The sequence below is a fragment of the Phocoena phocoena genome, chromosome 3, assembly GCF_963924675.1.
Source record: "Phocoena phocoena chromosome 3, mPhoPho1.1, whole genome shotgun sequence".
NCBI lineage: Eukaryota > Metazoa > Chordata > Mammalia > Artiodactyla > Phocoenidae > Phocoena > Phocoena phocoena.
The window spans coordinates 162267127-162294375 of record NC_089221.1 but is presented as its reverse complement, the minus strand read 5'-3'; the positions used below and the strand labels follow the sequence as shown (position 1 = coordinate 162294375).

Here is a 27249-nt window from a genome sequence, read left to right as displayed (position 1 = left end):
ATGGCTGTGTTCACTGGGCATGGGAGGAATCTCACCAAAACATCTGCATTTGCAGAGAAGAGCAGTTGCTATGCCCATTTTCCAGATGAAGAAACCAAGGCCCATATAAGGGGGCTTCACCAACCCAAGGTCACTCGGCTGGAATGGTCAGCACTGCAGTTCAAAGCTTTGGGCCTGGCCCCACAGGAAAGGAGACCTGGGGGGTGGGGGGGGGGTGGTAAGTGGTGTTCTGGGAGACTTGAGAAGTATAGGCAGTCATACCCTCCCCCCTCTGCCCCTGCTCCCCGAGAGTCAGACTGGGGAAGTCAAAAGACTCATTTATTGAGCATCTCCTGCAAGCGACACACCTTCGCTCTGGGGCCCCACGGCACCCCCAGGGTGACCCTGGGCTGGGGTTACTGTACGTGGACTTGGGCCCAACCTCATAGCTTTCTTTCCTCCTCTGCAGCCTGCCTCTTGGCCAAGGTTCTGAGGAGGGGCCACCAGGGGCTGCAGGGTGGGGTGGAGGGCTGCGCACTGCACGTGGGTGTCCGTGGGCTCCACTGAGGGGGACTGGGCAGACTAGGAGGAGAGATTATCCTGAGGGGAGGACCCTCCAACCTTCAGCTGGATGAAGGCGTCCCAGGCTGGGCAGACGGGGGCCGTGTGGAACTCAGGCCGGGCCCTGAGCGGGTGCTGGGGACAAGCAGGCCTCAGGCTGGGCCCTGGATGGACACCCCCTGCGGCCAGCCCCGCTGGCCTTCTGCCGCTGCAGTGCCTGCTCTACTTTCTCCTTGAAGCGCCGGTTCTTCTGCTTGATTTTGGCCAGCTCGGCCTTGCGCTTGGCCTCCAGGTCGGGATCCTGGCATGGGGAGGACCGGAAGGTGGCTAAGCTGATCATCCGTGGGGAAGCTTGTGCCCCATGCCCACTCCACCACCGGCTCAGCCCTCACCTTCCCCTCCAGGATCATCTGCTTCCGCTTATTAATCTCTTTCTTTTCATCAAAGTTGGCTGCCTCCAGTTTCTGCAGGGGGGTGAGGGAGGGAGAGGCCGCCTTGGGGGTCACCATCTTGCAGGAAGCACCCTGGGCCCCGAGGACCAGCCCCTTCCCCGACACTCACAATCTCACACTCCCTTCGCACCACGTTGACCTGTGTGAGGATCTCTAGCACCTCAGGTTCCTCCACCGAGAACTCCTCCAGCTTCTTCTCTGTGGGGACAGCAGGGTCACAGGGGGGCAGGCACGACATGGAGAGGGATTTCAACTATGTAGTGAGTTCCCTGTGTAGCAGGGCATGCAAGGCCATCCAGGGCCGTAGCAGATAAGAATCAGGTGGACAAGATCTAAGATTTCAGACCCAAAGAAGGTACAGACTGCTCTTTTTTTTGTTGTTAGCAATACTATGAATTTGACTACGGATTTTTTTTTTTTCCTGGAAACAGTGTCCTTTAAAGTAAGACATTTCTGAATCTTAGGACAGTCTGTGCAGTGGCCGGAGGTGCCCCAGAGGTTCTCGGTCTTGGCTACCCATTAAGCCACCCAAGGGGGTTTTTCAAACATGCCCAGGCCCGAGCCCTGGGGCTTCTGACTTATCCACAGGGACCACCCACACACTCTGGTCTGAGAAACCACCAAAGTCCCTTCCCACCAGATGTGGCTTTCAGCTGCTGAAGGCCACTGCAGAGCTTGTTTCAACAACTGGGCAAAAGAAACTTCTTTGAGGGTTGCATAAGAAGGAAAGCACAGTTTAAGCCTGCTCATGTGAGCAGGCTAGCGGGTGTCTGATAGGGTTGAGTGGCATCTCACCCAGAAGCACCCGCCTCCCCTCCCCTCTCCTCCTCTGCCCCTCCACTCACTGATCTGCTCCTCGATGGCGTGTACCAGGTGGATGTCATACTGCGTCACCAGCGTGATGGCCTGTCCCTGCCGCCCTGTGGGGACACACCCAGGCTGTGTGCTGGAGGCCAAGACAAAGGGCCGACAGAAGCAGGTCCTGACCAGCAGGCGGCTCAGGGCTCCTCTCAATCAAGGGGAACAGAACAGGAGCTCGGTGGGTGAGTGAGGGAGTGGAAATGAACGACGCTCAGGGCGTCAGGGCTCAACCCCCTGCCTGACCTCTGCGTAGTAGGTAGTTCTGCCCCAGGGGAGCTGCAGGACTCCAGGGAGAGGCAGCTCTCCTGCCAGCTTGGCCTTATACAGGTGATGTGGCTGATTTCCCATTTCGGTGTGGCCGCCAGGGAGCCCAGGCCAAGTTCTGTCAGTAATAAGCCCAGACAGGCTTCAGCTCAGATCTCTGCACACCACTTTCTCCATTCCCCGTTCCTGTGACAGTGACTAGTGCTGGAACAGCACTGGCAGCTGGCCAGGCCCATGGCCCTCGGAGCAGCCCCAAACAGGTGTCACCTTCTTATTACCCATTGTTGGATTAGGCAGTGGGGGCCCAGAGAGCTGATGTGACCTTCCTGAGGCCACAGGGCAGGAGAGAAGGGCCAGGCCCAGTCTGGCCCCAGAAACCATATCTCTGCCCACTCCAGGTGTGAGAAAATCTCCTGGACTCCGTGCCCTTCCTGGGTGGGGCTGGGGAGCAGACACAAGGATGCCTCCTTGGCTCCTAGCCAGAGTCACAGCGAGGGGTTGAACTTGGACGCCAAATCCCACAGGGCAGCGTTATACCCACCAGGACTCGTACACCTATTTGCTGCTGGGCATGGATTGGCAGCCCTGACGGGTAAAGGGGCCTGGGGTGAGGCAACAGGGAGTGGTGGGGATGGGGCCAGTGTGTGCTGTGTCCCCAGGGGACAGCACGTGTCACTGTTAGTGCTGCTGGGGGTGAGAAGACAGAGCATCCCCACCTACGGTTTTGAAAGGCTGATTCCCCCAACTTGCAAGTGCTTCCTCTAGTGTCTTTCACCTGTGGCCTGTAGCCCTCCTGTGTCCCACCAGCTTGTGACTCTGGCTCCTCGTGGTGTGGGCAGGCAGGAAGGGCGGGTGCCAAAGGCTTTCCCGCCCTGTCTGCTCACCTGCACGGGCTGTCCGGCCGACTCGGTGGATATAGATCTTCGGGAGCCCGGGGGTGTTGTGGTTGATGACCACCTGTACCGTGGGAATGTCCAGGCCCCTGGAGAGAGAGGTCGGTCAGCAGCTCTGTCCACGTGGGGAAACTGAGGTTGGGACTCACCCAAGGTCACTCAGCAGTGAAGCTGAGGCTGCCTGACCCACGCCTGAAGTCAGTCCCTCCCTCTGGCCCTTTTGTGGGGGGCGTCATGGGGAAGGGAGTACCCTGGAGCTGCTCACCGGGAGGCAACATCTGTCGCGATCAGGATCCGGTAGATGCTGGACTTGAACTTGGACAGGGCAGCAAAGCGTTCTTTCTGTGCCGGATTGGGGGGAGAATTGGGGGTGGGGGGCGGGGTGTGAGGTAGCATCTCAACAAACGTTTGAGCGCTTACTGTGTGAGGCCTGGGGACAGGGCAGAGGCCAGGACAGTCTCCGCCCTCAAGTGGCTCACAGTCCAGTGAGGGAGATGACCTTGAGGAGGCCGGACTGGGGCAGACAGGTGGCAGGAAGAGTGTTCCAGGCAGAGGAAAGGACCTGGGCAAAAGCCCTGAGGCTGGGAGAAGTCCCCAGGGCAAGGCTGGCGGGTGAGGGGATCTGTGGGGCTGCCCAGTGCCTCACCTGTTTCATCATGGAATGCAGAGCCACGGTGGGGAAGTTGAATTTGCGTAGCATCATGCACAGAATCTGACAGGTCCTGGCAGGAAGGATGTGCTGTCAGCCCATCTAGCGCCAGGGTCCTCGAAAGGCGCTCCTGGCCCTCCCACCCCCCGAGTCCCCAAGGAGGTGTCCCTGCACAGCTGGGGAAGGAGAAGCCGGGGTGCAGTGTCCTGCCCACTGACCCCTCCCCTGGCCGAGGCCAGCAAGAGTGGGTCCTACACCCAGACTTTTCTCTTCTGGTGGCCAAGAAATTCTTGGGGGGCAGCAGTCAGGAGGTCTCCTCCACGTGCTGTGGACTGCCCTTCTACGCTGGCTCAGGCTAGGCTACTCTACAGCTCCTTGACGCTCTCCCTAAACACCTCAAAGGATTCTGAAATCCCTGGGTCTGCGGAGAGGACAGCCCCAGGTGTTGGTGCTGATGTGCTGGGCCTCATTGATATCCTGAGACCACAGCGAACAGGCTGCTCCAGGGCCTTCTCAGCTGCTGCAGGGGTCTCCTGGAGAGAGCCTGAGGCCCTGAGCCCTTCCGGTTAAAGGCAGGTCTGAGAAACCCCAAATCCTGGCTCTGCCTTCAGGAGGGGTGACCTTGGCAAACTGCTTGACCTCTCTGAGCCCCCTTGAGTGCAGCCTCTGAAACTGCTGGTCTGAGCAGAGGCCCCGGAGTGCCAAGACCACCTGTATGCCTCATACCTCCAGCCTTGGGCCACCTCTCAGGCCTCCGTGAGGGGCTATGGGAGGGGCGCCCGGGGACGGGAGAGGCAGGCCTGCCCACACTCACTTGCATGTGTTGGTGAAGATGATGATGGACCAGTCCTCGTGCTCGTCTTGGAAGTTCTGGATCAGGTGGACCAGGTAGGCATCCTTGACCTTCTCAGGCACTAGCAGGTAGCGCTGGTCCAGCTGTTCTACTGTACGCACACTGGGGACAGGTGGGCCTGTTTCCCCTTCTGTTGAATGAGGCCAATAGCCCACCCTGCCCATGGGTAGTAACCTCTGTTGCGTGTGACCCCCACTTGGACTCCCGCCTGCCCTGCTCCCCCAGGAGCGTGGCTATGGACTCACGGGGCCTGAGCCTCCCAGAAGAAGGGCTGGTTGGTGGCCAGGCCCTGCAGCTCCCTCAGCGTGTCGGTCAGCGTGGCACTGAAGAGCAGCGTCTGCCTGCGGGCCGGCACAGCCGCCAGGATGGCCTCCAAGTCCACGGTGAAGTCAGTGCAGCCCTGCTCCAACAGCCGGTCCGCCTCATCCATCACCTGTAGTGCCGGCAGCAGGAGGTAGGGATCTGGGGTGAGGATGCTGTCCAAGTCCTGACTACATGCCTGGGCTCGATCCACCTTCCCCATGTGCCTCCTTCCTGGTCTAAGATGTGGGCCCTAGAGCACTCTCCCTCTAGGTCTTGGAGGCCTTCTCCCTCACCCATCTCAGCTCCAATGTCACCTCCTCAGAGAGGCCCAGCCCCCAACTATCTTTACTAATACAGGCCCCCTTTTGTTGGTTCCTGAGCTGTTCTTATCACCACTCCCAACGTGGTACTGGTTGGCCTGTGGGACACACATTTCCCACATGGATGTATCAGGGCCCCAGGCTGACTTACCAGGAAGCGAATCTTCTTTATGCTGAAGGTATTGGAGCTGCGGAGGTGGTCAGCCAGGCGCCCTGGTGTGGCGATGACCACATGTGGTTTCCGGGAGAGCTCCAAGGCCTGGGCCACCATGTCTGTGGGTGGAGGGCGAGAGGTGGGGCTGGGTGGATTGTCTGAGGCTGCAGAGGGTCCATGCCCAGAGCCTCCCTGGGCCCCCCATACCCATGCCGCCGACAACGATGCAGTCTTTCAAGCCCAGAGGCTTCCCCAGGACCCGGAACTGCTCTGCGATCTGGTAGGCCAGCTCCCTGTGGGCATGAAGGGGCCAGCCTGGGTCAGATAGCGGTTTTGTGCTTGCCTCTCATTCCCATCTCCACCCTACGGCCTCCTGCCTGGACCTCTCCTGTTCACACACCCTCCGAGGCTCCCAGTCCCCTTTGGACAAAGGTTCTGATACTGAGTGTTGGAGGCCCCTTGTGGCCCCTACCCTCTCACTAGGCTGGATCCCCAAACAGCCCATGGCTTGTTCCCTGCCAGTCCTACCCACACTGGCCTTTCTTCTTCCCACGTCCTCAGCAATGGCCTCAACACCACAGTCATCAAAGCCTGAGACCCAAGTGTCAGTCCCCCCTCCCCCAGGGCTGGTCAGTGTCCAAGTCCTCTCCTCTCTGCCCCCAGCCCCAGCTCCGCCCAGGCCTTTTCTCCGCCTGTGTCCCTACTTCCCGGCCTTCCTGCGTGCCCTTGAGTCAAGCCCTGTGCTCAGAACTTTTCACACACTGTCTTGTTAATTCTTCAGCACCTCTAAGAGGTGGGCATAATTTCTGTCCCCACCTTGCACACATGGAAAGTGCGCTCAGAGAGGTAAAGGCGCTTGCCCAAGAGAACACAGCTGGTTAACTCACCCACGAGGCCTTTGGGGCGCTCACCTGGTGGGTGTTAGGACGAGGCAGAAGATGCCATAGGGATCCTCAGACAGCTTCTGCAAGATGGGCAGGACAAACGCTGCTGTCTTGCCACTGCCTGTCTTGGCACAGCCCAGGCAGTCCCGACCTGGGCAGAGGGCAAAGCAGTGTCACAGGTGTAGACAGGTGTTGTATCGGGCACAGTTTACAGTAGCTAACATTTAATGAGCAATTACTGTATGCTCAGTACTGGCCTGTGCCCTTCCCGTTCCAGGCATTCTGACAACTTTCCATTTAGAGCAACTGACACAATTTAGAAGGGCGAAGCCATTATAATCCCCATTTAACATAAGGGGAAACAAAGTGTCAAAGATTTTCCCAGGATACACAGTGAGTATCAGGCTGGACTGGAACCCACATCCATCTGACCTGAGATACCTGCTACTAACCACGACCTCGTTTTGACTCCTTCCGGGGTATCAGGGCTTGGGAAACCCAGAATGTCCTCCCCGCAATCTGCATCCTACGCTCCCTACTGACTCCTTCATCCTTGTTTATTTAATGCCTCAATTTGTCACATCCTAGGCTTCCTGAAGGCGTCCATTTAATGGCAAAACTGGGTTGGACCAGAGGAGTGGGGAGAAGAGCAGTCTAGGGACCAGAGCCGTGGATTTACCAGTAATCTTGACAACCTCAGTTTCCATTTGTAAAATGGAGATAGTAATCCAAGCTCTACCGAATTTTCCCAAGACTATTAGTTTTACATCAAACCCTCCCAGTGCTCTGAGGCTATAAAAGTTTCAGAGATTACATCACTTGGGTGCGGGCACACAGCGAGTCAGCCGTACACCCTAAACGCCGACGCTGCCTAGTCTGCCTCCGGAACCCAGGATCGCCCGTAAGGGCCAAGACTGCCCTTCGCCTCACGGGGCCGGCGTGGGCAAAAGCTGCGAGAAGGCAAAGTGAGGTGACAGGAGCGGGGACGCCTCCTGGAGAAGAGGCCTAGCCATACTCACCTTCCAGGATGGCGGGAATGCAGCCGAGCTGCACGGGCGTGGGCTGCTTCAAACCCAGCTGCCGACATTGTTCCACGAGCCAGGATGACAGCCCAAGCTCCGCAAAGCCAGCCATCCTCGCCGCCAGCCCAGTGTAAGCACCAGTGTGAGCCGTACTTCCGGTGCGTGTTGATGACGTCAGGAAAGCGTTCCAGTTTATTGGATCTGCCTCCTGCCTGGTCCCACCCTCTGCCACTCTTCCCCGAATCCCGTTGGCTCTCAGGATCGAATCGAATTACAGATGCCTGCGAGACGCACTTGCGTCTCCCGCCCCTTTGACTCCCGTTTGAGTCTCCCATTGGCTCATCTCTAGGGATGAACGAGTAAACTACATTTCCCGGCGTGCCCCGTGGTGACTCCCTCCTTCCGGCCGACGTGTCTCTCAGTGGGAGTAGCGGGTGAGCGGCCAGCAACATGGCTCCTCCGGCTCCTTGCTCATCCTCTGGAGGCTCCGGGGAGGTGGACGAGCTGTTCGACGTGAAGAATGCCTTCTACATTGGCAGCTACCAGCAGTGCATCAACGAGGCGCAGCGGGTGAAGGTGCGGCGGCTGCGGGGCTGGGGGACCTTGGGGGCGGAGGCGGAAGACGCTTCCTGGTGGCTGCGGGTCGCGCTCTGGTTTTAAAAACCCTCCCTCTTCACCTCGCGCCGTTTCATCCCCGCGACCCCACCACGCCGCCACATCTCTTCAGAGCGCGGTGAAGAATTATCCTTGTCCTATGACCAAACTCAAAGCAGTAACACTTTAACGATACTTCTCACTCTGAGCGCTCTCTCAGACTGAACCTTGGGAGGCATTTGAGTAAGAGAGGGGTTCATACCGCTATAGTAATAATAACAATGGTAATGATACTACGCTACAGTAGTAATCATAAAAACAGCAACAACAATGATAGTTTCCATCTATTGAGCACCCACACTGTGCCGCCATGCCCTCAATACCCATGAAGTAGGGACTGTTGTTTATTCTCATTTTACAGGTGAGAAAAGGGAGGCTCAAGAGAGAAATGGCTTCTCGCTCGTTACCCTGCCCCGCTAACTAGGTTATTTCTCCCCAGACTTGCGCATTCATTCATTCACTCATTCCTCATTGAGCATCTGTATGGGCCAGGCAGGATATTAGTGCTGGGCTCAAAGCAGTGACAAAATAGACAAAACTCCCAGCTCTCTTGGAAGGCTCAGCTCCCAAGGGAGACAGACAGCAAACAAGTAAATAAACAAGATGATAGGAGGTGGTGCGACTTAGAGTGGTGGGAGTGAGCCTGGCTGTTTGAGAACCTTCAAGGCAGGGCCCGGGCAACCAGGTGGTGAGTGGGTGACAGGAGAGGGAGCAGCAGGGCCCACGAGCAGCACCATTTGGGGAGGCACATGGATGGTACTGTCACTTTGAGAGTGAGCCATTGGAGAATTTTTAAGAGCAGTGAACATGACAGGGTCTTTGCCTGCCCTCATGGTGTAGTGTCCTGAAGAGAGTAAACAAGTAACGAAGCGAGAGAATACATAGTTTTCAGTTTGAGTTCTCTAGGGGAGAAGGGAGATAAAAAAGTGCTGATCAGAAATGGGGGTGGGGGCTGCTTCACGTGGGAGTGGTCAGATCAGGGCTCTCTGACTGCCATTTTAACCTGTGACGAAACCTTGAGAAGGCTCTAACCCCATAAGTTGCTGCAAAGGTGCTGAGGCGACAGTGAGCTCCATGTAGTCAAGGCATGAGGGTGGTGTGGCAGGAGTGAGGTGAGCACAGTGGAGCAGATGAAGAAGGAGGTGGGCAGAGTGAGGGGCAGGGCCTGAAGGGCCACAGCAGGGGTTTGGATTTTATTCCGAAGGTGTGGGAGGCCATCGTGGGAGGCCATCAGAGCGCCACACAAGGGAGTTGCAGACATCTTCCCAGAGGCAGCCAGAGGGTCGGGAGGAATTTGGATTCTGGAGTAGAGAAGGCTCGCTTTCCCTTCTGGCCTTTGGCAGTGAACCCCATGTCCCTGAGTGTCATCTGCATAATGGGGGGTAAAACCTCAAACAGACTTCAGTAAGAGATTAGGAATCGTTGAAATAACATTTGCATGACTGTATTAGTTTTCCATTGCCACTGTGACAAATTACCAAACGACAGCTTAAGTCAGGCCGCACACGATTACTATCTCGCAGCTTCTGTAAGTCAGAAGTCCAACACCGCTCTCACCAGGCTAAGATCAAGGTGTTGGCCCAGCTGTGTCCTTTTTTGGAGGTTCTGGGGAAGAAGCACCTTCCTAACTTGTTCAAGTTGCAACTTGTTCAAGTTGCTACCTCTTGGCCAGGGACCACCCTTAGCTCCTGGAGGCTTCTGGATGCTTCTCTCCAGTCCTCAACCCCGCATATCACCCTTCCATCTCAGAACCAGCCACAGGGTTCTCACTTGGAGTCTCTCGAATTTCCCCTTCTTCATTTCTTTTGTCTAAAAGTCCTCTGCTTTTAAGGGTTTCCGTGATTAGACTGGATCCTCCCAGATAACCTAGCATAGTGTCTCCATTTTTAGGGTCCATAATCTTAATCACACCTGTGAAGTCCCTTTCGTGATGTAACGTAAGCTGTTCACAGGCCCCAGGGATTGGTATGGACATCTCTGGGGGACCTTGTCCGTTTGGCGCCATGGTTGTTACATGCCTCCTTGCTGGGGTAGTGTAGACCATGAGAAGATTGAGACAGACCTGGGCTCAGATTCTGTCTCTTCTGTGTTCTCTCTGCAGCCAGGGCTGAGTCACTGCACCTCTCTGAGCCTCACTTTCCCCTCCTGTCAAATGGGAACGATGACATTCATCTCAGTAGGGTCCCTGTGAGGTTCAGCGTTATACTCATGATCCACCATCTGTCTTCTGTTGTGTGTCTATTCTGCTTACATTACAGCAATGTGTTCTTTCCGTCTTATTGTGTCATAATATGCAAACTTTACCTCCCTGCTGAAGGAATCGGCGTGACCTGCTGTATGTAGAGAGTGATGGAAAACAAAGGAAACCAGATCAGCACTCTTATTTATTTATTTACTTATTTATTGGCTGTGTTGGGTCTTCGTTGCGGTGCGCGGGCTTCTCATTGCGGTGGCTTCTCTTGTTGCAGAGTACGGGCTCTAGGCGCGCAGGCTTCAGTAGTTGTGGCTCGCGGACTTAGTTGCTCTGCGGCATGTGGGATCTTCCTGGACCAGGGAGTGAACCCCATGTCCCCTGCGTTGGCAGGCGGATTTTTAATCCCCAGGGAAGTCCCAACAGTTTTTTTTTTTTAATTTTTTTTTATTTATCTTTGGCTGCGTTGGGTCTTCATTGCTGCACACAGGCTTTCTCTAGTTGCGGTGAGCGGGGGCTACTCTTCGTTGTGGTGCGCGGGCTTCTCATTGTGGTGGCTTCTCTTGTTGAGGAGCACGGGCTCTAAGTGCATGGGCTTCAGTAGTTGTGGCATGCGGGCTCTAGAGTGCAGGCTCAGTAGTTGTGGCTCACGGGCTCTAGAGTGCAGGCTCAGTAGTTGTGGTGCACGGGCTTAGTTGCTCCACAGCATGTGGGATCTTCCCGGACCAGGGCTCGAACCCATGTCCCCTGCATTGGCAGGCAGGTTCTTGACCACTGCGCCACCAGGGAAGCCCTCAGCAGTCACTCTTGCTGGAGGCACACTGCGGCCAAACCTCTGAGCTGGGGAAGCTACACCCTCTTTAGCAACGTGGTAAAGATGCACCGGCACCAAACCAAGAGGTTCTACCTGACGCATCCAGAAGAGTGGGAGTCCTGTCCCTGCTGAGCCATTTGACGTGATTTAATTCTGGTCCACAGGCCACCTAAACCTTCTTAGGCAGCCTGTACTGGGTTGAATGGTGTCCCTGAGAAGATATGTTCACCCGGGACCTGTGAATGTGACTTATTTGGAAAAGAGTCTTTGCAGCTGTAATTCAGTGAAGGATCTCTAGACAAGATCAGCTGGGATAGACCCTAAATCCAGTGACTGGTGTCCTTCTAAGAGAGAGGCTTGAGGCAGACAGAAAAGATGGAGGCAGAGGTGGGGGTGAGGCAGCCACAAGCCAGGGACTACCTGGAGCCACCAGAAGCCGGATGAGGCAAAGAAGGATCCTCCCAGAGAGCCTACGGAAGGCGCACAGCTCTGCCTGATCTCGGACTTCTGGCCTCCAGAGCCATGAGAGAATAAGTTTCTGTTTCTTTAAGCACACCCCCCCAGCCCAGCTGGTGGTTAGCTATAGCAGCCCCAGCAACCTCAGGCACCACCAGAGGTGGCGCCAGGTAGAACACCTGGTGTGTCTCAGTGCTGGCACCATGATGATGTTTGTTTCCCTACCTGTCAGACATTTCGCAGGCGCCCACAAGATGGCAGGCACTGCACAGGTGTTAGGGATGAAGCAACTAAGAAAGCCTCCAGGAGCTGACCGTCGAGTGTGGTCAGGGGACACTGATGGCCAGTAAGGGGAGGGAACGTGATCCCCCTTGCCAAACCCCATCACTGACTTCCCTTTACAGTAGCCCTTGCTCTCAGGTCTGGCTGCACCTCTGAGCTGTTTGAAGGCAGTTTGAGGCCACCTCGGGGTTGGCTGTCGTTGGTGGGCATAAGCCTCCTGGCTTTTCTGGTTTCTGAGCTCCCAGGTGATTCTGATGAGCTGTCAGGACTGGGGACCAGACCACTCACCTGGTGGCATGCATCACAGTCCTTGGTGTTCCCTGGTCTGTACATCTGTCCTTGTTCTTATACCTCCCAGAAGCTCTTCTCTCTTTGGCTGATTGAGAGGGTCCTGAGCGTCTGTGTGTGGGGTCTCGGTGACCCCCCTTGGCAGTCCTGCAGGGTCAGTGGTGGTGCCTGTTTTACAGAGGGGGCAGCTGAGGCTCAGAGTTGCCTCTGGGACCCTGGTCCCCCACAAGGCATCCCACTGTGTCCCTGCTTCAAAGGTAGCAACAGCCAACATTTGTCTCTTTTTTTACTGAGGGTGGTATGGGGACCCCAGGTGGGTTGTCCTCACCAGTGACCACCTCTGAGGGTCATTTCAGAGTCACTCATATAGAGGACACCGTGTTCCAAATCATGGCCGGATCCCCAGCCTGGCCACCAAGGCCAGAGCAAGCTGCTGGGACCCCCAGGCAAAGTTGGCCTAAGTCTGGCTGGGGCCAGGAGCCAGGCTTCTTGTTCGCAGTCTCGCTTGGCCTGGGAGGAGGACACATTCAGCGCCCTCGCCCCCTCAGGCTGGGAAGAAGGCCTGGGGACTAGGAGTCTGGTTCTCAGCCTCGGGGGAGAGCAGTCCTGGCGTGCTCCCACCGGCGGGGCTCCAGAACATTTGTCCCTGTGCTCTGGCAGCTGGACAGGCTGTTCATTCTCTCTGTGCTTTTCCTCAGGCCCTGTGGTTTAGAGGTTGTTGGAGTAGTGACTCCAAGGTGGCTGGGCCCCCTTCCCCCATGTCACTTTCCTCTCCCAGCCCCCAGGTGGCCTGTCCCAGCACCCGCGTGCCCTCTGGGCTGAGTTGCTCTGTGCCACCCCAGGTGCCACAGGGCCCACAGGAAGTCAGCCAGCACCCTGGGGCGTGGTCCAAAGCTGCTCTTCCCAGGAAGGGTCCCTCGCTTGCCCGTAGCCTCGTGGGGGCCTCCCTCGCAGTCCCACAGTGAACCCTGTAGGAGGTCACCTTACACCTGCTTCTGGGTTCTGTGTGGTGGCTGGGCTGAGGGAGTGTGGCCCGTGGGCCTCGTCCCCGAGTATAGGGCAGTCCCCAAGGTCTCACCCAGCCTGGCTAGACCCAGACATCGCTATGCTGGGGCAGCCAAGCTGAGCTCTCCCAGAAAGGTCCTCTGAGTGAGGCAGACCTTCATCTCTCCTGTTTGTCACGTTTAAAGAACGTTTTGAAACAAAAGCAGGACAGGAACAAGAGGCATGGAAGTATTCATTACAGAAAGTAAGTCCCTTTCGCACGTCTCCCGCTGGGTCCCATCCCTTCTTCAGTATCCACCATTCATGTCCGGATAGGAATCCTCCTGGGCCTGTTTGCTCGGCTTGTACAAACTTGGGCATCAGGGTGTTCCCATACCTACCCCCACCCCCACCCCTTGCTCTCCTCGGACCACGTGAGCAGCTTCATACTGTTGAGCAGCTTCTGTTTTGATCCACTGCACCCTGGGATCCTTCCTCCTTGACACCAGCAGCCACATGTCCAGTGGTCAGAAGCGTGGGCTCTGCCCTGGCCCCTGCTGTGTGGCTGGAGCAGTTTCAGCACTTTTGGTGTCCCCATCCCTCACCTGAATGGATGGGGGTGACGGTCGAACCTCCTTTCCCAGGGAGATGTCAGGGTGGCACAGAATGAGGTGCCCGGCACACCGTGTGCCCTCAGTGGAGGCTGCTCTCCTGCTGCCTAAGGTCATAGGCACCTGAGAGCCAGGGCCGGGACTAGGACCCAGACTCCACTGGGAAAGCTGCCCACTTGTGGCCTCAGAGGGCCTGTTGGGCACGTAGCCCCCAAGAGTTCTGACCTGATTTTCCACAGCCGTCAAGCCTGGAGAGAGATGTGGAAAGGGATGTCTTCCTGTACAGAGCGTACCTGGCACAGGTGAGTGTGGGCCCTTGACCATGACTGCCAACACCCTGGGGAAGGAGAGTAAGGAACAGAGTGTCGGCAGGGGCAGGGACCACGAGCAGCTGGTGTGGCCACCACAAGAAGGTGGCAGTGTCCCTGAGGCCCTGGAGCACCAGGCCAGAGGGCCAGTGTTGGGATTTCTTGCTTTTCTTATTATACTTAATCGATAGATTTCACTTGTTCAGTACAGTTCTGGGTTTACAGAATAACTGAGCAGATGGCAAAGAGAATTCCAAATGCCCAACCCCCACACACAGGCATTTTCTCTTATTAACATTTCGGGTTGGCAGGGTGCTTTTGTTACAATCAATGCAGTGATATTGATACTGTTATTAGCCAAAGCCCACAGTTTAGACTGTGGGAGGTTTTTTTCTTTCTTTTATTTGGGGTATAATTGATTTATAATGTTGTGTTAGTTTCAGGTGTACAGCAAAGTGAATATGTTATACAAATACATATATCCACTTTTTTTGGGGGGGATTCTTTTCCCATATAGACCATTACAGAGTACTGAGTAGAGTTCCCTGTGTTGTACAGTAGGTCCTTATTAGTTATCTATTTTGTATACAGTAGCATGTGTGTGTCAATCCCAATCTTCCAATTTATCCCTACCCCCAGACCCCTTACCCCACTCTAGTAACCATAAGTTTGTTTTCTACCTCTGTAATTCTACTTCAGTTTTGTAGGTAAGTTCATTTGTAGTCTTTTTTTAGATTCCACATATAAGCGATATCTTATGATATTTTTCTGTTTCTGACTTACTTCACTCGGTCTGAGAATCTCTAGGTCCATTCACGTTGCTGCAAATGGCATTATTTTGTTCTTTTTTATGGCTGAGTAATATTCCATTGTATATATGTACCACGTCTTCTTTATCCATTCCTTTGTTGATGGACATTTAGGTTGCTTCCACAGACACTAGGGTTTTTAAAAAGCAGCATTACCCTGATAATGCAGTAAGACTGCATTCTTCTGTTCTAAAAACAATCTGGACTCTGCAGACAGGATTGAATCGTGCCCCGCCCTGTTCCCACCCCAGACCCACCAGCCTCCCGCCAACCTCGTCCCACAGCCACAGCCATAGACTGTTCTGTTGTGGGTACATGGCTCCACAGATGCCCCCACCTCACATCAGGCCTCGGGTGGCTTCCCAGGTCTGTTTGCATCTTTCCCTCTATGGAGCGTTCTGGAGCCTGATGGAACTTCCACCTTGTGGACCAAGCCCCCCTCACCACCCTCCCCCCACCAACCTCCAGGGTGAAGCTGGGGCCCAGACAGTGTGTGTGGTCCCCAGCAGAGTAGGGTGCCCCGGTGCGCCCCAGAATCTCCTTGGATGTGTTCATATATTCGTGTGTGTATATATATCTTTAAAAGATAAATACATGTCAGTGGCAACGAAAATACTGAAACTACCTAGAAAGGAAGATAGTGAATAAGGGGTCCCTGATTCCAGTTCCCCTCCCTGCAGTGACCTCCCTGCTGGGTGTCTGTCGGTGGGGTGCATGTTCTGCTCAGTAGAAGCCAGTGCCCAGACCCCCTGCCCCTGGTGACACCATTGCACCCCACCACCCCCAGAGCTGGCGGGGCCCTCACCCCGTCACTTCACCACCAGGGGGTGAACAGTGAGCTGCCAGGGTCTCCAGCTAGAGCAGTGGTCAGCGTGGCACGACAGCTAACGAGTGATGCCGTGCTGGCTTCCACAGCGCACTCCAGCGGGGATGGCACCCATGGGCTGAGGGGGTCCCTGGGAGTGGTGGGCACCGGCCCCTGGTATTGGGGCTCCACCAGGGCAGTGCTAGAGCCAAGAAGCCCTTGTATGTTCCTGGGGTCTGAGAACATATAAACCCCACGGGGAGTTCGGGCGGAGCTGACAGCCTGCTTGTCTTGCCCACAGAGGAAGTACGGCGTGGTCCTGGATGAGATCCAGCCCTCCTCGGCCCCAGAGCTCCAGGCCGTGCGCATGTTTGCTGAGTACCTGGCTAGCGACAGCCGGCGGTGAGGTTGGGTGGGGGGCAGGCCTGGGGCACGGTGGATGGGCCTGGGTGGGCAGAGGATGTCTAGTTGGCATCCCTCCTCTGCCTTCTCACCTTTCTGAGCTTCAGTTTCCCTCATTTGCTCAGTGGGAGGCTGTGATGAACCCTGCTTCAAAGGGGGCGGGGGGCTGGGGATCAGAGATGAGGACTTGTGTACAGATACCTAGGGACTGTGAGGGCTTCATTCTTGCCAGGAGGACCTCCCCTGGTACATAAGGGTGGGGACCCTGCAGCCAGTCTTCCAGCCATTGCTGCTCACCCACTGTGCAGGGGAGGGAATGGCAGCCACACCACGCATCATTCATCTCTGCCCAGATGGAGGGTGGGAGGGGACAGCAAGTCTTCACCCTGAGCTGAGTGTGTCCACCTGTGCCACAGACCGGCAGTCATCAAACTCCCTCAGGCGATGGCCAGGAGAGGTGGGGTGGTCTGGGCTATGGGGACCTGGAAGTGCTGAGCATCCCAGGACCAGGCCCGCCTGTTACCTGCTGCTCCGTTGGGGTCTGAGACAGCTCACAGTCCAGCCCTGCTGACCTCAGGTGGTTCCTGCACAGGCAGGTGCGTGGACTGTTCCTTGCTGGCTGGGATGCTCGCCCAGGTGCACGTGAACTCAGCCTCTGCAGGTGGGGGCCGTGTGGCCCTGCCTCACCTGTGCATGGAGCACCAGCCTGACGCAGTAGGCCCCGTGGCCCCTCTGCACCTTGGTTTCCCCCGCCCCTCGGAATGGGCTGGTCGTGAGGCCCCCTGGGATTTCGGAGGTAAAACACTCCGCAGAGGGCGGCTGGGATGGAAGGCTGGGGCAGCACAGCCCACGACAGGGAGCCACTCTCTTCTCTGAGCCGATTCCCGCCTACCTGTCCCAGCCCCAGGGCCCTTCCACCACCCAGGCCTCTCCTCACAGCACTGTGACGCCTCACAGAGGGGCCCTCCCCCCGATCTCTGCCCTGTGGAACTTAATAGACCAGGATGTGGTCATGACCTTGTTGACAGTATGCTTTCCTCGGAGGCTGCTGCAGCCATCTGTGAGTCCCAAGTGTGGGTACGACTGTGCTGTGACCCCCACCTCTGCTCCTTCCTCGTGGAGGGCAGCGCCCTGTGCTCCACCTTCTGTGATCAGGCTCCTTCGTCCACAGACACTTGAAGGATTTACTCAAAGAGGCTTAAGCAGTGGCAGCTGAATGGGGACTCCCAAAAGACATGTCCATGTCCTAACCCCCAGAACCTGTGAACCTGACCTCATTGGGAATGGGGGTCTTTGCAGATATACGTGGTTAAGGATCTTGAAATCATCTTGGATATAAGGTGGGCCCTAAATGTGGTGACTGGTATCTCCATAAGAGATGGAAGAGAAGACACAGATGCGGAGGCCACATGAAGATGGAGGCAGAGATTGGGGTGAAAGAGACACAAGCTAAGGACTGCTGCAGCTCCAGGAGAAAGGACCAGGACAGATCTTCCCTTGGAGGAAGGAACCAATCCTGCCAGCACTTTGATTTTAGACTGCTGGCCTCCAGAACTGGGAGAGAATAAGCCCCTGTTGTTTTGATCCCCTCCCTGGTTCGTGGGCTCTGTGACAGCAACCCCAGGACACTAAGACAGGCAGCCTCCTGAAGCCATCCCTTCACCCTCTCTGTGCACGTCTCTAGCTGGGGTGACAAACCCCATTCTCCTTTCGGAAGGGGAAGGAGCCCAGGGCTGCTGTGAGCACTACAGAAAAGAACCCGCAGGAAGCCCACGGCGTGGAGCAGGTGCACAGGAAAGCAGAGCGGCTCTTGGTGCATCCATCCTGGCAGTACAAACCACCACCTCATACAAAGTGCCCAGCGAGCAGGTGGTGGAGAAAGTGCTGGAGCCCGTAAGGGTAACCACAACGTGTTCCAGTAACAACGTACAGCACTGACGTTACAAGGACAAGAGCAGGCACCATGTTCACAGCCTGTGTGCCGGGAGTCAGGCAGGAAGCTTTGGGACGTGGCCTTGGGGCTCCTCACGCCAACCCTGTGTGATCCCTGTGCACAGTCCTTCTGTGCAGAGCGGGGAAGAGACTCAGATTTGAAGTCATTTGTCCGTCAGGCACTCTCTGGTGGGCGCAGAGGGAGTAATAGGCACATCCCTGCCCTCCAGGGGCTCTCAGGTACACAGGCACTTGGCCACCAGCCCCCAGCAACCCGCATGAAACGTATGCGCTTGTTGAGACTGTGTGTCCCAAGCCACAGCATCTGTCCAGCAGTGACACAGGGCCGGGCCCTTGCCTCCCTTCATTAACCGCTCAGCAGCCCTTTGAAACAAGGAGTTGCAGCTCCTCGTTTCAGTTAAGCAGACCGAGGCTCTGGTGTCCTGTGGCGGGTGAGGGCGTCTGGCTGGTCCTCGGGCAAGCCTGAACTCCAGCCTGCTGCCGGTTCCCAGCCCCCAGTCGCGCACGACGTTCACTTGCCGGGAGCAGCCTGCACACCAAGCTCGGGAACCGGGGGCAGCCACCCTGTCAGTGGGGTGTCGTCCTGCACAGCCGCCCTCAGGACCCAGGCCCGACGCTGACCAAGTAGATCAGGACCCTCTGCTGAGACCACTGGCCTCCTCGGGAAGTTGGTGACGTCGCCAGTGTGAGGTTCACCTGTGTGGCCTTATGTCCCTGTGGAGGTGTCCCCATTGAGCTAGCCTGTCCCTGTGCATGTGGGGCGGTGTGGACACCTCAGCCCCCGAGCACTGAGGGCCAGTGGAGCTCGAGACCTGGATGGTCATTTATGCTGCTTCGTGGGCAGAGCCAGGCATGGCCCTTCCTGCCCCACATTCCCCATAGGGCCTGGATCACCCAACCCCGCTTCTCCTGGCCTTGGTTTCCGTGTTTATGCGAGGGGTGAGGAGTGCCTGGTGGGGAGGTGGCGAGACTGGCACCTAGTGGGGCTTGGCAGAGACAGCTGGGCCTATCCTGCCCTCCGCTGCTTTGTGCTCCAGGGGGCCTGACTCGCCCTCTCAGGGCCTGTCGGTTCCCACGGGGGAGAGGCCGCCTCCCGCCCCTGCCTCGGGCTCTGAGCAGCTGCATCTCGCAGGGATGGGATCGTGGCCGAGCTGGACCGGGAGATGAGCCGGACCGTGGACGTGACCAACACCACCTTCCTGCTCATGGCTGCCTCCATCTACTTCCACAACCAGAACCCGGATGCAGCCCTGCGCACCCTGCATCAAGGGGATAGCCTGGAGTGGTGAGTGGCTGTCCTGCACTGGGGGAACGGCCAGCGTGAGTGGCTCCTCTGGTGTCCAGGCAGCTCAGGGCCTCATCAGCCATCGTCATAGGAACGGCAAGGGGGGCTGCTCTGAAAGAGAGGGGCTGGGATGGGGCATGGGCCTCCCATTTAGGCTGCAGCTCTTGTTCTCCGTCCAGGAGACACACTTTTCCGCATGGCTGGGCCATTGCTCTGAGGACACATCACCCGGGGCTGAAAACCCTCTGTTCCCAGGAGCAGAGCAGAAAGCACCTTTGTCTCTGCCTGAGATTTCTGCACCCTCCCTTCTCCCATAAAGCCTTGTGTTTCTCTGCCCTGGGCCCTGGATTTCCATGTCCTCCCTGGGCCCCACGGACCCTCCTCTGAGACCGGCCCTCAGGGCACTCCGGGCCTGGGCACTGGAGCGCCCTGCAGCCTGCTGTCGGCTCCACCCCCACCCCAGGAGGTGGCTCTGGGCTGTGCTGTGTCCGGCCCCCTGCAGCCAGGGCTCCAGCCCTGCAGGGTGCAGCCATTCTCCCCCATGAGCGCTCTGGTTTCTGCCTTCCCTTGGTTAGTTGGTCACCACGTATTCCTTCATATCCGTTTATGTCCCATCTGATCCAGAGAAGGGTTTGCAATAGGCATGTTACACGGCTGGTGAGGCAGCGCACCCCACGAATGTTTCTCATGCTTCTCCTCGGGCTGGTCTGGGTGCTGGGTCACGTTCTGGCGGGAAAACTCAGGAACAAGTGGCCACATCAGTGATCGGTGGTCACAGCTGTCTGGGCTCGAGGCGAGGGGCTGTGGGTGTGGGCGCTGAAAGCACGGAGCAGGTGTTCCCCTGCAGCACTTCATCTGGGACTCTGGAAAGGAGAGGGGGGTACAGATGGGATGGCCAGCCACGGGGCGGGCAGGGAGCGGGCCACAGGCCTGGGGACCCCATGGGAGCTCCCGGCCCAAGCACACTCAGCAGAGACAGGTGGGAGTGCAGGGCCTGGGAAGTGATGGGGTGCTGAGCCCAGCGAGCAGCGCCCAGGTCTGAGTTTGGCCCAGCTGGGCTGACAGTCAGCCTCAGTGTTCCCCTCTGTAAGGCGGGGCTGGTGGCCTGAGCACTCAAGGGGAGGTTTCTGGAAGGTGGTGCTTACACAGAGTGAGCTCCTGGTGGAGGATAAAGTGGGGTGGGAGTTCACTGACTGCCCGCCCTTCCCACAGCATGGCCATGACGGTGCAGATCCTGCTGAAGCTAGACCGCCTGGACCTTGCCCGGTAAGCCCCTCCCCACCGGGGCTGCTGGGCTGTGGCCTGTGCATGGAGGGGGGGGTATCTTAGCAACGGCCAGGCCATGTTGGGACCCTGTGTTCTCCAGCAGCCAGGCCGCTGTCTTCAAGGGTGCACGCGGCATGGGGACCACCCAGAGCCCTCTCCCTGGCTCTGATTATCAGTGACACGAGTGTTTCTCCATTTATTTCATTCTAGTCCATTGGGGTGACTGCACTATTGTTTACCTGCTCGTCTCTGCAGGGTGTTGCCTGGGACAAGGGGCGTCACTGTCTGTGCCTCAGTTTCCTTCTGTGAGGCAGGCAGTGGGGCCCATCTTGCAGGGTTGGGGTGGGCTTTGCAAGCACGCAGAGGCGTGTGCAACCGTGGATGGGGGGTGGCCAGGCCGGGGCCTGAGGTCCTGGGGCCTCGTGAGCAAGGAACTCGGGCTGGGGTGGGGCACAGTGACTGGCCATTCAGCTACCGGGCACCTCCCGCCTCTCTCCTCTGCCCCCAGGAAGGAGCTGAAGAAAATGCAGGACCAGGACGAGGACGCCACCCTCACCCAGCTGGCCACCGCCTGGGTCAGCTTGGCTGTGGTGAGTACCCGGCTTGTGTGCGGGCGTGAGAGACAGGAGTATCCGGGAGCCAGGAGATGGCGGCGACCCCCTGTGCGCAGCGCTGGCTGCTCCTGTGGGGAGGGTGCAGGTGGGGTTCCACAGACGCACTGGACCTCCTGCTTTCTTGGGGACTAGTCCCCTGGAGGAGCCCCAGCACGTTTTCCCCCTCTCTCGGGCTTGACCCCTTCTGGCTCCTTGCAGCCGAGAGGCTTGGCCAGAGCCAGAGTGAACAAACTGGGGGTTTATGGAACCGGACTCGGCGTACCTCTGCCTGCACGTACCCCCTCCCGCCCCCCAGCCCGGGTGCACGGAGCCAGCCAGCTGGCAGCGCACCCTCCTCTGGGGTCTGGCCCTGCTCTTGGCTGCTACTCAGCTTGCTCTCTGGGCTCCCAGCACAGGGTTGGTGCCCGTATCCCCCTCGCGCTTTCCCCCCTGGAGCCCAGCCCCCCACCCCCACGTGCCTGGGCACCCCTCTCCTGGCAGCAGCCCCATTTCTGGGTTTGGACATTTGGCTTCCTTTCTCTGAGTCCTTTGTACGGGCCTTTTAAATTGTGCTCCTCGTCTGTGTGCACCTGCACATGCTTTTGCAGGGCTGAGGCCTCACCCCACAGTATCCATTCAGTTTATCGCGACAAACCCGAACAGCTCTCTCCCGTAGCCTAGCAGTCTTTCACAAGCACATCTTGGTCTCAGGTTCCCCTGCAGGTGTGGCGCTGTGTCTTTACCAGGCGAACAGAACCTTCTTATTCAGAATTCGGGCGGTCGGGGTCACGGCTGCTGGAGCAGAGGCCACCCCGATGGGCCATGTGTCCCAGTGGTCCCAGCTCAGACCTTGACCCAGCTGCCCATGCACTGATTCTCCCTCTTGAAGCCGAGGCTTTCGAGTCTATAAACGTAGGGCTTGGGGAGCCGGGTTTGAGGGGGTCTGCGTACCGCTTCGGCCCCTTCACAGCACTAGCTGCACAAGGGTCTCTTCGGGGAAGGGGGCGGTGTCCAAAGACTGCCTGCCGTGGGCCGGCTGCACTGGGATTGTCTCCACAAAGTGCTGGGATCCCTCCAGGAGGGAGCAGGCAGGGTAGGGCCGGGCAGCAGGGTGACAAAGCGGTGATGTCGACTGTCCCCGCAGGGTGGTGAGAAGCTGCAGGACGCCTACTACATCTTCCAGGAGATGGCTGACAAGTGTTCGTCCACCCTGCTGCTGCTCAGTGGGCAGGCAGCCTGCCACATGGCCCAGGGCCGGTGGGAGGCCGCGGAGGGTGTGCTGCAGGAGGCGCTGGACAAGGTATGGGCAGGCGCAGCCCCAGCCCAGAAACGGGTGTGCCACAGACCCCATGGCCTGCCTTGTGGCCATGTGGGGATTTTAGTGCCATATCAGTTAAAACTCAGGATTGCAAGCGACAGTCCTGATTCTAACTTCTCTTGGAAATGCGAGGATCCCGTCAGCCTGGGCCCCCGTCGGCCTGAGCTGAGCAGACCCACGCTCTGTCTCCTCTTCACTGACACCTTGGCTGCCTGGTTAGGGGCCTTTCGCGGTGATCCCTCACCTGGGTCTGTGCTTGGGAGAGACAGCTCCCGTTTGCTGCCGAGGGGAGAGCAGGCTGCCGACGGGATGTGTCACCTCTGCCCATCCTTGTCGAGCAGAGGGCCTGGAGCGCTGCCCTCAGGGCTGCCTCAGTTGTCTTCTCACGGCTGCCATCCGAAACGTTGTTTGATATAATGAGACACTGACACCAGTGGGAAGCTTTCTCCATGCTCGTCTCTGCGAGGGGCCGAGCTATCGTCAGGTTGTTGGCCGAGTGGGGCCAGGCTGAGGGGAGTCAGTCGGGTGCTCCTGCTGGCTGGCGTCGTCAGGCTGCCCGTGTGGCGCTGCCTCGCCTACCAGAGCGCCCCGTGCTGGTGGGGAGAATGCGGGTCTCTGCAAAGAAGGGCAGCATGGGGTGGAGCCAAATCTGTGCAGGAGGCCTGGGTCCCTGCAGCCCCTCGAGCCTGTGGCGCCCTGCAGCCTGAATGGCATGTCCCTGCCTCGCCCCAGCCAGGGGCTCTGGCTGGGGTTCCTGGCCAAGGCAGCGGCCGAGCTGATTCCCAGAGTTCCCTGTGCCTCAGAGCCCAATATGGGCGGGTGGGGTGAGGTCACCCCCTTGGAGTTTCTGGTAATTTCCCGCAGCTTCCTGCCAATGCCCCTGGGGAGCAGGCAGGGCGGGAGGGGTCTGTCCCACGGTCTCAGGCCTCATCATTGCAGCAGGAGGAGCAGCTAGCTGGGCTGTGATAGGTTGAGGCCGCCTTGGTCTGGACTCCATTGCTTTGAGATTTGTGATAAAAACGCCCCTCCCAAGTTGCGACAAGCAAGGGGGCTCTGTGTCAGACTGGTCTGCACATGAAGCAACACGCTCGCTGGGAAAGCAGCCGGTGTGGGGAGGCAGAAGGGAGGGCCCTGAGGTCACTGTCTTGCGGAGCGGCCAGTGGTGGGGGCGTGCTGGGTCTTGCAGCCCCAGCCCTGCTTGAGATGGGGGCCTGGAGGAGCTGACCCTGCCTGTCTGGTGTCCCCTTGTGTTGCCAGGACAGCGGCCACCCTGAGACCCTGATCAACCTCATCGTCCTGTCCCAGCACCTGGGCAAGCCTCCCGAGGTAGGACCCTCCCCACCCTCAGCCAGGTGCAGGAGTGTTTTCCGGCCCTCACGGTGCCAGCCTGGGGTGGGCAGGGGTCTCTGGTGTGGCCCCGGCTCTAGAGGGAGCTTGGGGCCTCAGGGTCTGACCTTCAAGATTGGCCTGGCCTTGGGGCGAAAACCTGTTCCCCACGAGTGGGTACAGCTGAGATCGGCCCCGGGAAGCTGGCATTGCGAGTACTCTCCCAGGGTCCCCACCCTGGTTGGGGCTGCAGGTCAGCTGCTCTGTGGGTCCTACAGACAAGTGGGCTGAGGCTCAGGGCTCCCAGGCTGGGACTCGGCCTGTGCCACCTCAGGATTGGGGGCGGACACCAGGACAGAGAAACAGGGCTCAGGGGAGCAACCCTGCTGGGCCTACCTTGTCTGAGGGTGGGGAGGAGGACGCTGGGGCGCTGCCCCATGTAGGTGCCTTGCCCAGCCGGCCAGGGGCCTGCCTCAGGGCTTCATGGTGGTCTGTCACCAGTTTCTCGAAGAAGAGCCCCCCAGACAGCCTCAGGGCTGGGGTGGTGCAGGGCAGATAGGACCACTCTCCCACTCGCCGCAGAGACATCCCCAGACTATCAGTTTTGGAGAAACAGAGCCAGACAGATGCCCCTAGCCCCACATGGTCAGGGCTGAGCCTGGCAGGTAGGGCAAGGCTGGGAGCGAGGGCCCACCTCTGAGGTGTCTCCATACGACGTGCCCAGAACAAATCCATCTCCTTTCCCAGCCCCATGCTCCCTGACCTGCCTTCCACTCCTGGCCTCCTGCCTCTCCCAGGGCCTGGGTCCCTGCCCAGCCCACATCCCTGAACCTGGTGCATGCTTCACCCATGTACCAAGTGCAGGCTCTGTGCCAGGTGGTGCTCCCCACCCGCCAGGGTCCTCTCTAATTCAGCATGGTTCCGGGGCGGCAGGTTGTGATGGAGAAAATGTGGGGAAACCAGGGCTCTTGCCTGGGTCTGGCCAGGTGGCCCTTGTTTCACCCCACTCCCTACCCTGCAGGTCAGAGCCACCATGGAGTCCCCATATTTAGCTAACCTTGCCTCCCCCACAGGTGACAAACCGCTACCTGTCCCAGCTGAAGGACGCCCACAGGTCCCACCCCTTCATCAAGGAGTACCAGGCCAAGGTGAGCTTGTGCAGGCGGCCCGTCTCTGAGCCCTAGACTCCCCAGGCTTTGCCAGGCAAAGCGCAGAACTTGGGGCCTGGCTCACAAGTTCTCCCCTTTCTCTGCCCACCCCCATCCCCCTTCCCCGCCCCCGTTCACGTTGAAGGAAAATGACTTTGACCGGCTGGTGCTGCACTACGCCCCCAGCGCCTGAGACCGGCCCCAGACGCGTTTCCGGAGCTGTGGGGATACAAGGCCAGGGCTGTGCTGCCCTCTCCACCGGGCACTTGCCGTTTGGCCAGAAGCAGAGGCTGGAAGCCCAGCCCAGCCCCCTCTTTTGTCAATAAATGTCTCCACTCCAGGTATCCCCAACGGATCCATGTTTGCTCTAGCCATTTTGAGGGGAGCATGTGGGAACCAAGGCTCAGATGGGAGGGGCCTGGGCACCATCACCCAGGGCTGTTGCTGGGAGGGGGCCCTGGTGACCAGGGTCTGTGAGCAGCAGCTGTACAGACTCCCCTGCCCTCAGACAGCCACCTCGTGTTGCTGAGCTGCAGGTGGCACAGCCATGTCCCCCAAGCCCAGTTGGCATCCAAGGAAACTGCAGCACAGAGGAGTCAGAGCCATCACAAGGGGCACCGGGATTTGAACGCAGGACCCCTGGGTGGTCTGCAGGTGGTGAGGGTGCCAGAAGCACTCAGGCTCAGCCAAGTGGGGAGGGTGTGTACCGGCTCCTCACAGGAGTAAACATCAGCCGCCCAGACCCCTGCTCCTTGCTGCCCTGTGGTGAGTCATGAGCCAAGACAGACCCGCTGTGGTCGGGGCTGTGGGTGCCGGCGCGCTGCTGTGGCCAAAGCAGCGAGCTCCCTGCCCAGAGAGAGAAATGCATAGTGAGCGCCCCTTGATAAGAAGCAGCTAAGGGCTTCCCTGGTGGTGCAGTGGTTAAGAATCTGCCAATGCAGGGGACACGGGTTCAAGCCCTGGTCTGGGAAGATCCCACACGCCACAGAGAAACGAAGCCTGTGTGCCACGACTGAGCCTGCGCTCTAGAGTCCGCGAGCCACAACTACTGAGCCCATGTGCTGCAACTCCTTGAACCCCGCGTGCCTAGAGCCCGTGCTCCGCAACAACAGAAGCCACCGCAATGAGAAGCCAGTGCACCGCAAAGAAGAGTAGCCCCCGCTCGCCGCAACTAGAGATAGCCCGCACGCAACAACGAAGGCCCACGCAGCCAATCAATCAGTTTCTTAAAAAAAAAAAAAAGCTGAACAACAGAGGGAGGGAGGGGGAATGGCAGGGGCCTCTGGGATGAGGTCACCATTGAGCTGTGTCCACCAAAACAAGAAGAAGGATCTGCCAGGACAGGTTCTGGGGCGACGAGCATCCTGGGCAGTAGGAACAGCCTGTGCAAAGACCCTGAGGCCACACTGGACTCTGAGCTGGACAGGGCTCTGTCTCTGGGCCAGTGTCTGGGTAGGGAAAGAAAGATACTTGGGCTCCGAGAGCCTGGCCTCGGAGGTGGTCTTGGGAAACGCTGTGCTTGATTGCCAAGACAAGACAGAGAGCAAGGGACCCCCAGCATCAGGACCCACCCCCAGCCCCTCCCTGCCTGGTGCGGATGCCCCAGGGCAGGGGCATCAGTCAGGGGCAGTGGTGTGTAGGGGGAGTGAGGGCTGAGATGAGCTCCCTGGGGAAGAGGAGGCCTGCCCTTTCAGGTGGGGCAGGGTATGGGTGCCATCCTTGGGACCTCGGCAGCCCCTCACTGAGCCCCTGGTGCCTGGGAGCTGTTTCTCAGCTGCCAGCACCAGGAGCCACTTTCTGTTTCCACTCTGTACCCACACATTGGCAGCCTCCTATGTGGGCCCTGCCAAAATGAAACTCGAGGCTGGGCTGTGGCTGGTGGTTGGGGGCACCTCTCCCATTACTGATGGGTGCCATAGTGACCAGATAGTGCCTGGGTGGGAGGGCAGAGGTGGGTGGTTGGGATGGTACAGGGCTGCCCCACAGGCCCGACTGGACCTATGAGGGCATGTCCAGCAGCCCGGGACCCCTTAGCCCCCGTCTGCTTGCCACGCTGCCTGTGGCGTTAGTTAACGGGCAGATGAACCCTTGCCCACATGGAGTGCACATTCAAAAATAATGAGTAAGAGGTACAGCAGGACAGATGGTGATAAGTGCCAAGGAGAAGACTGATGGGGGGATCAGGGAGGTGCAACAAGCAGGTGACATTTGTAGGTAAAGCCTGAAGTTGGTGAAGGAGGAGCCCTGCTAATACCTGGGGGAACAGCATTCTAGGCAGAGGGAACAGCCAGTGAAAGACCCTGAGGCAGGACTGTTTGGGGTGTTGGAGAGCCACCTCCAGCTAGGAGGCCACTGTGGCTGGAACGGAAGGAGAAAGATGGAGAGAGAAGGGCGTTGAGGATAGGTTGTGGGTCACAGTGAGGAGATGGGCTTTTACTCTGTGTGATGGGAGCTATGGAGGGCTGTGAGCAGAGGAGGGACAGGTAGGTTTCCTCTGGCCTCTGAGCGGGGTAAGGAGGAGGCCGAGACACTAGGAAGGAGGCACAAGGGTGGCCGAGGGT

General features: G+C 58.2%; 2 protein-coding genes across 5 annotated transcripts; one reads left to right on the top strand and one right to left on the bottom strand.

Annotated features, from left to right (window-relative positions):
- Window positions 1-260: 260 nt before the first annotated feature.
- Window positions 261-7312, bottom strand: DDX49 (DEAD-box helicase 49). Its single transcript, XM_065874632.1, has 13 exons — window positions 7193-7312; window positions 6201-6324; window positions 5497-5582; window positions 5287-5408; window positions 4758-4945; window positions 4474-4614; window positions 3657-3732; window positions 3276-3352; window positions 3002-3099; window positions 1838-1912; window positions 1102-1190; window positions 933-1004; window positions 261-841 (listed from the first exon to the last, which is right to left on the bottom strand). Exons 1-13 carry the CDS (start codon window positions 7305-7307, stop codon window positions 653-655), a joined length of 1452 nt encoding a protein of 483 aa, XP_065730704.1. The 5' UTR covers window positions 7308-7312; the 3' UTR covers window positions 261-652.
- Window positions 7313-7594: 282 nt separating this feature from the next.
- On the top strand, window positions 7595-25036 carry COPE (COPI coat complex subunit epsilon). 4 transcript variants are annotated; one of them, XM_065873207.1, is made up of 10 exons: window positions 7595-7771; window positions 13715-13777; window positions 15699-15799; window positions 18885-19037; window positions 20250-20303; window positions 20812-20893; window positions 22041-22196; window positions 23472-23540; window positions 24614-24688; window positions 24834-25036. In XM_065873207.1, the coding sequence occupies exons 1-10, from the start codon at window positions 7646-7648 to the stop codon at window positions 24879-24881; spliced, it is 927 nt and encodes a 308-aa protein (XP_065729279.1). In that variant the 5' UTR covers window positions 7595-7645; the 3' UTR covers window positions 24882-25036. The 4 variants fall into 4 exon arrangements, with proteins under 4 accessions (XP_065729279.1, XP_065729278.1, XP_065729280.1 ...); XM_065873206.1 differs by having other exon boundaries at window positions 7646-7771; window positions 20205-20303; XM_065873208.1 differs by lacking the exon at window positions 18885-19037 and having other exon boundaries at window positions 7646-7771.
- Window positions 25037-27249: the final 2213 nt, after the last annotated feature.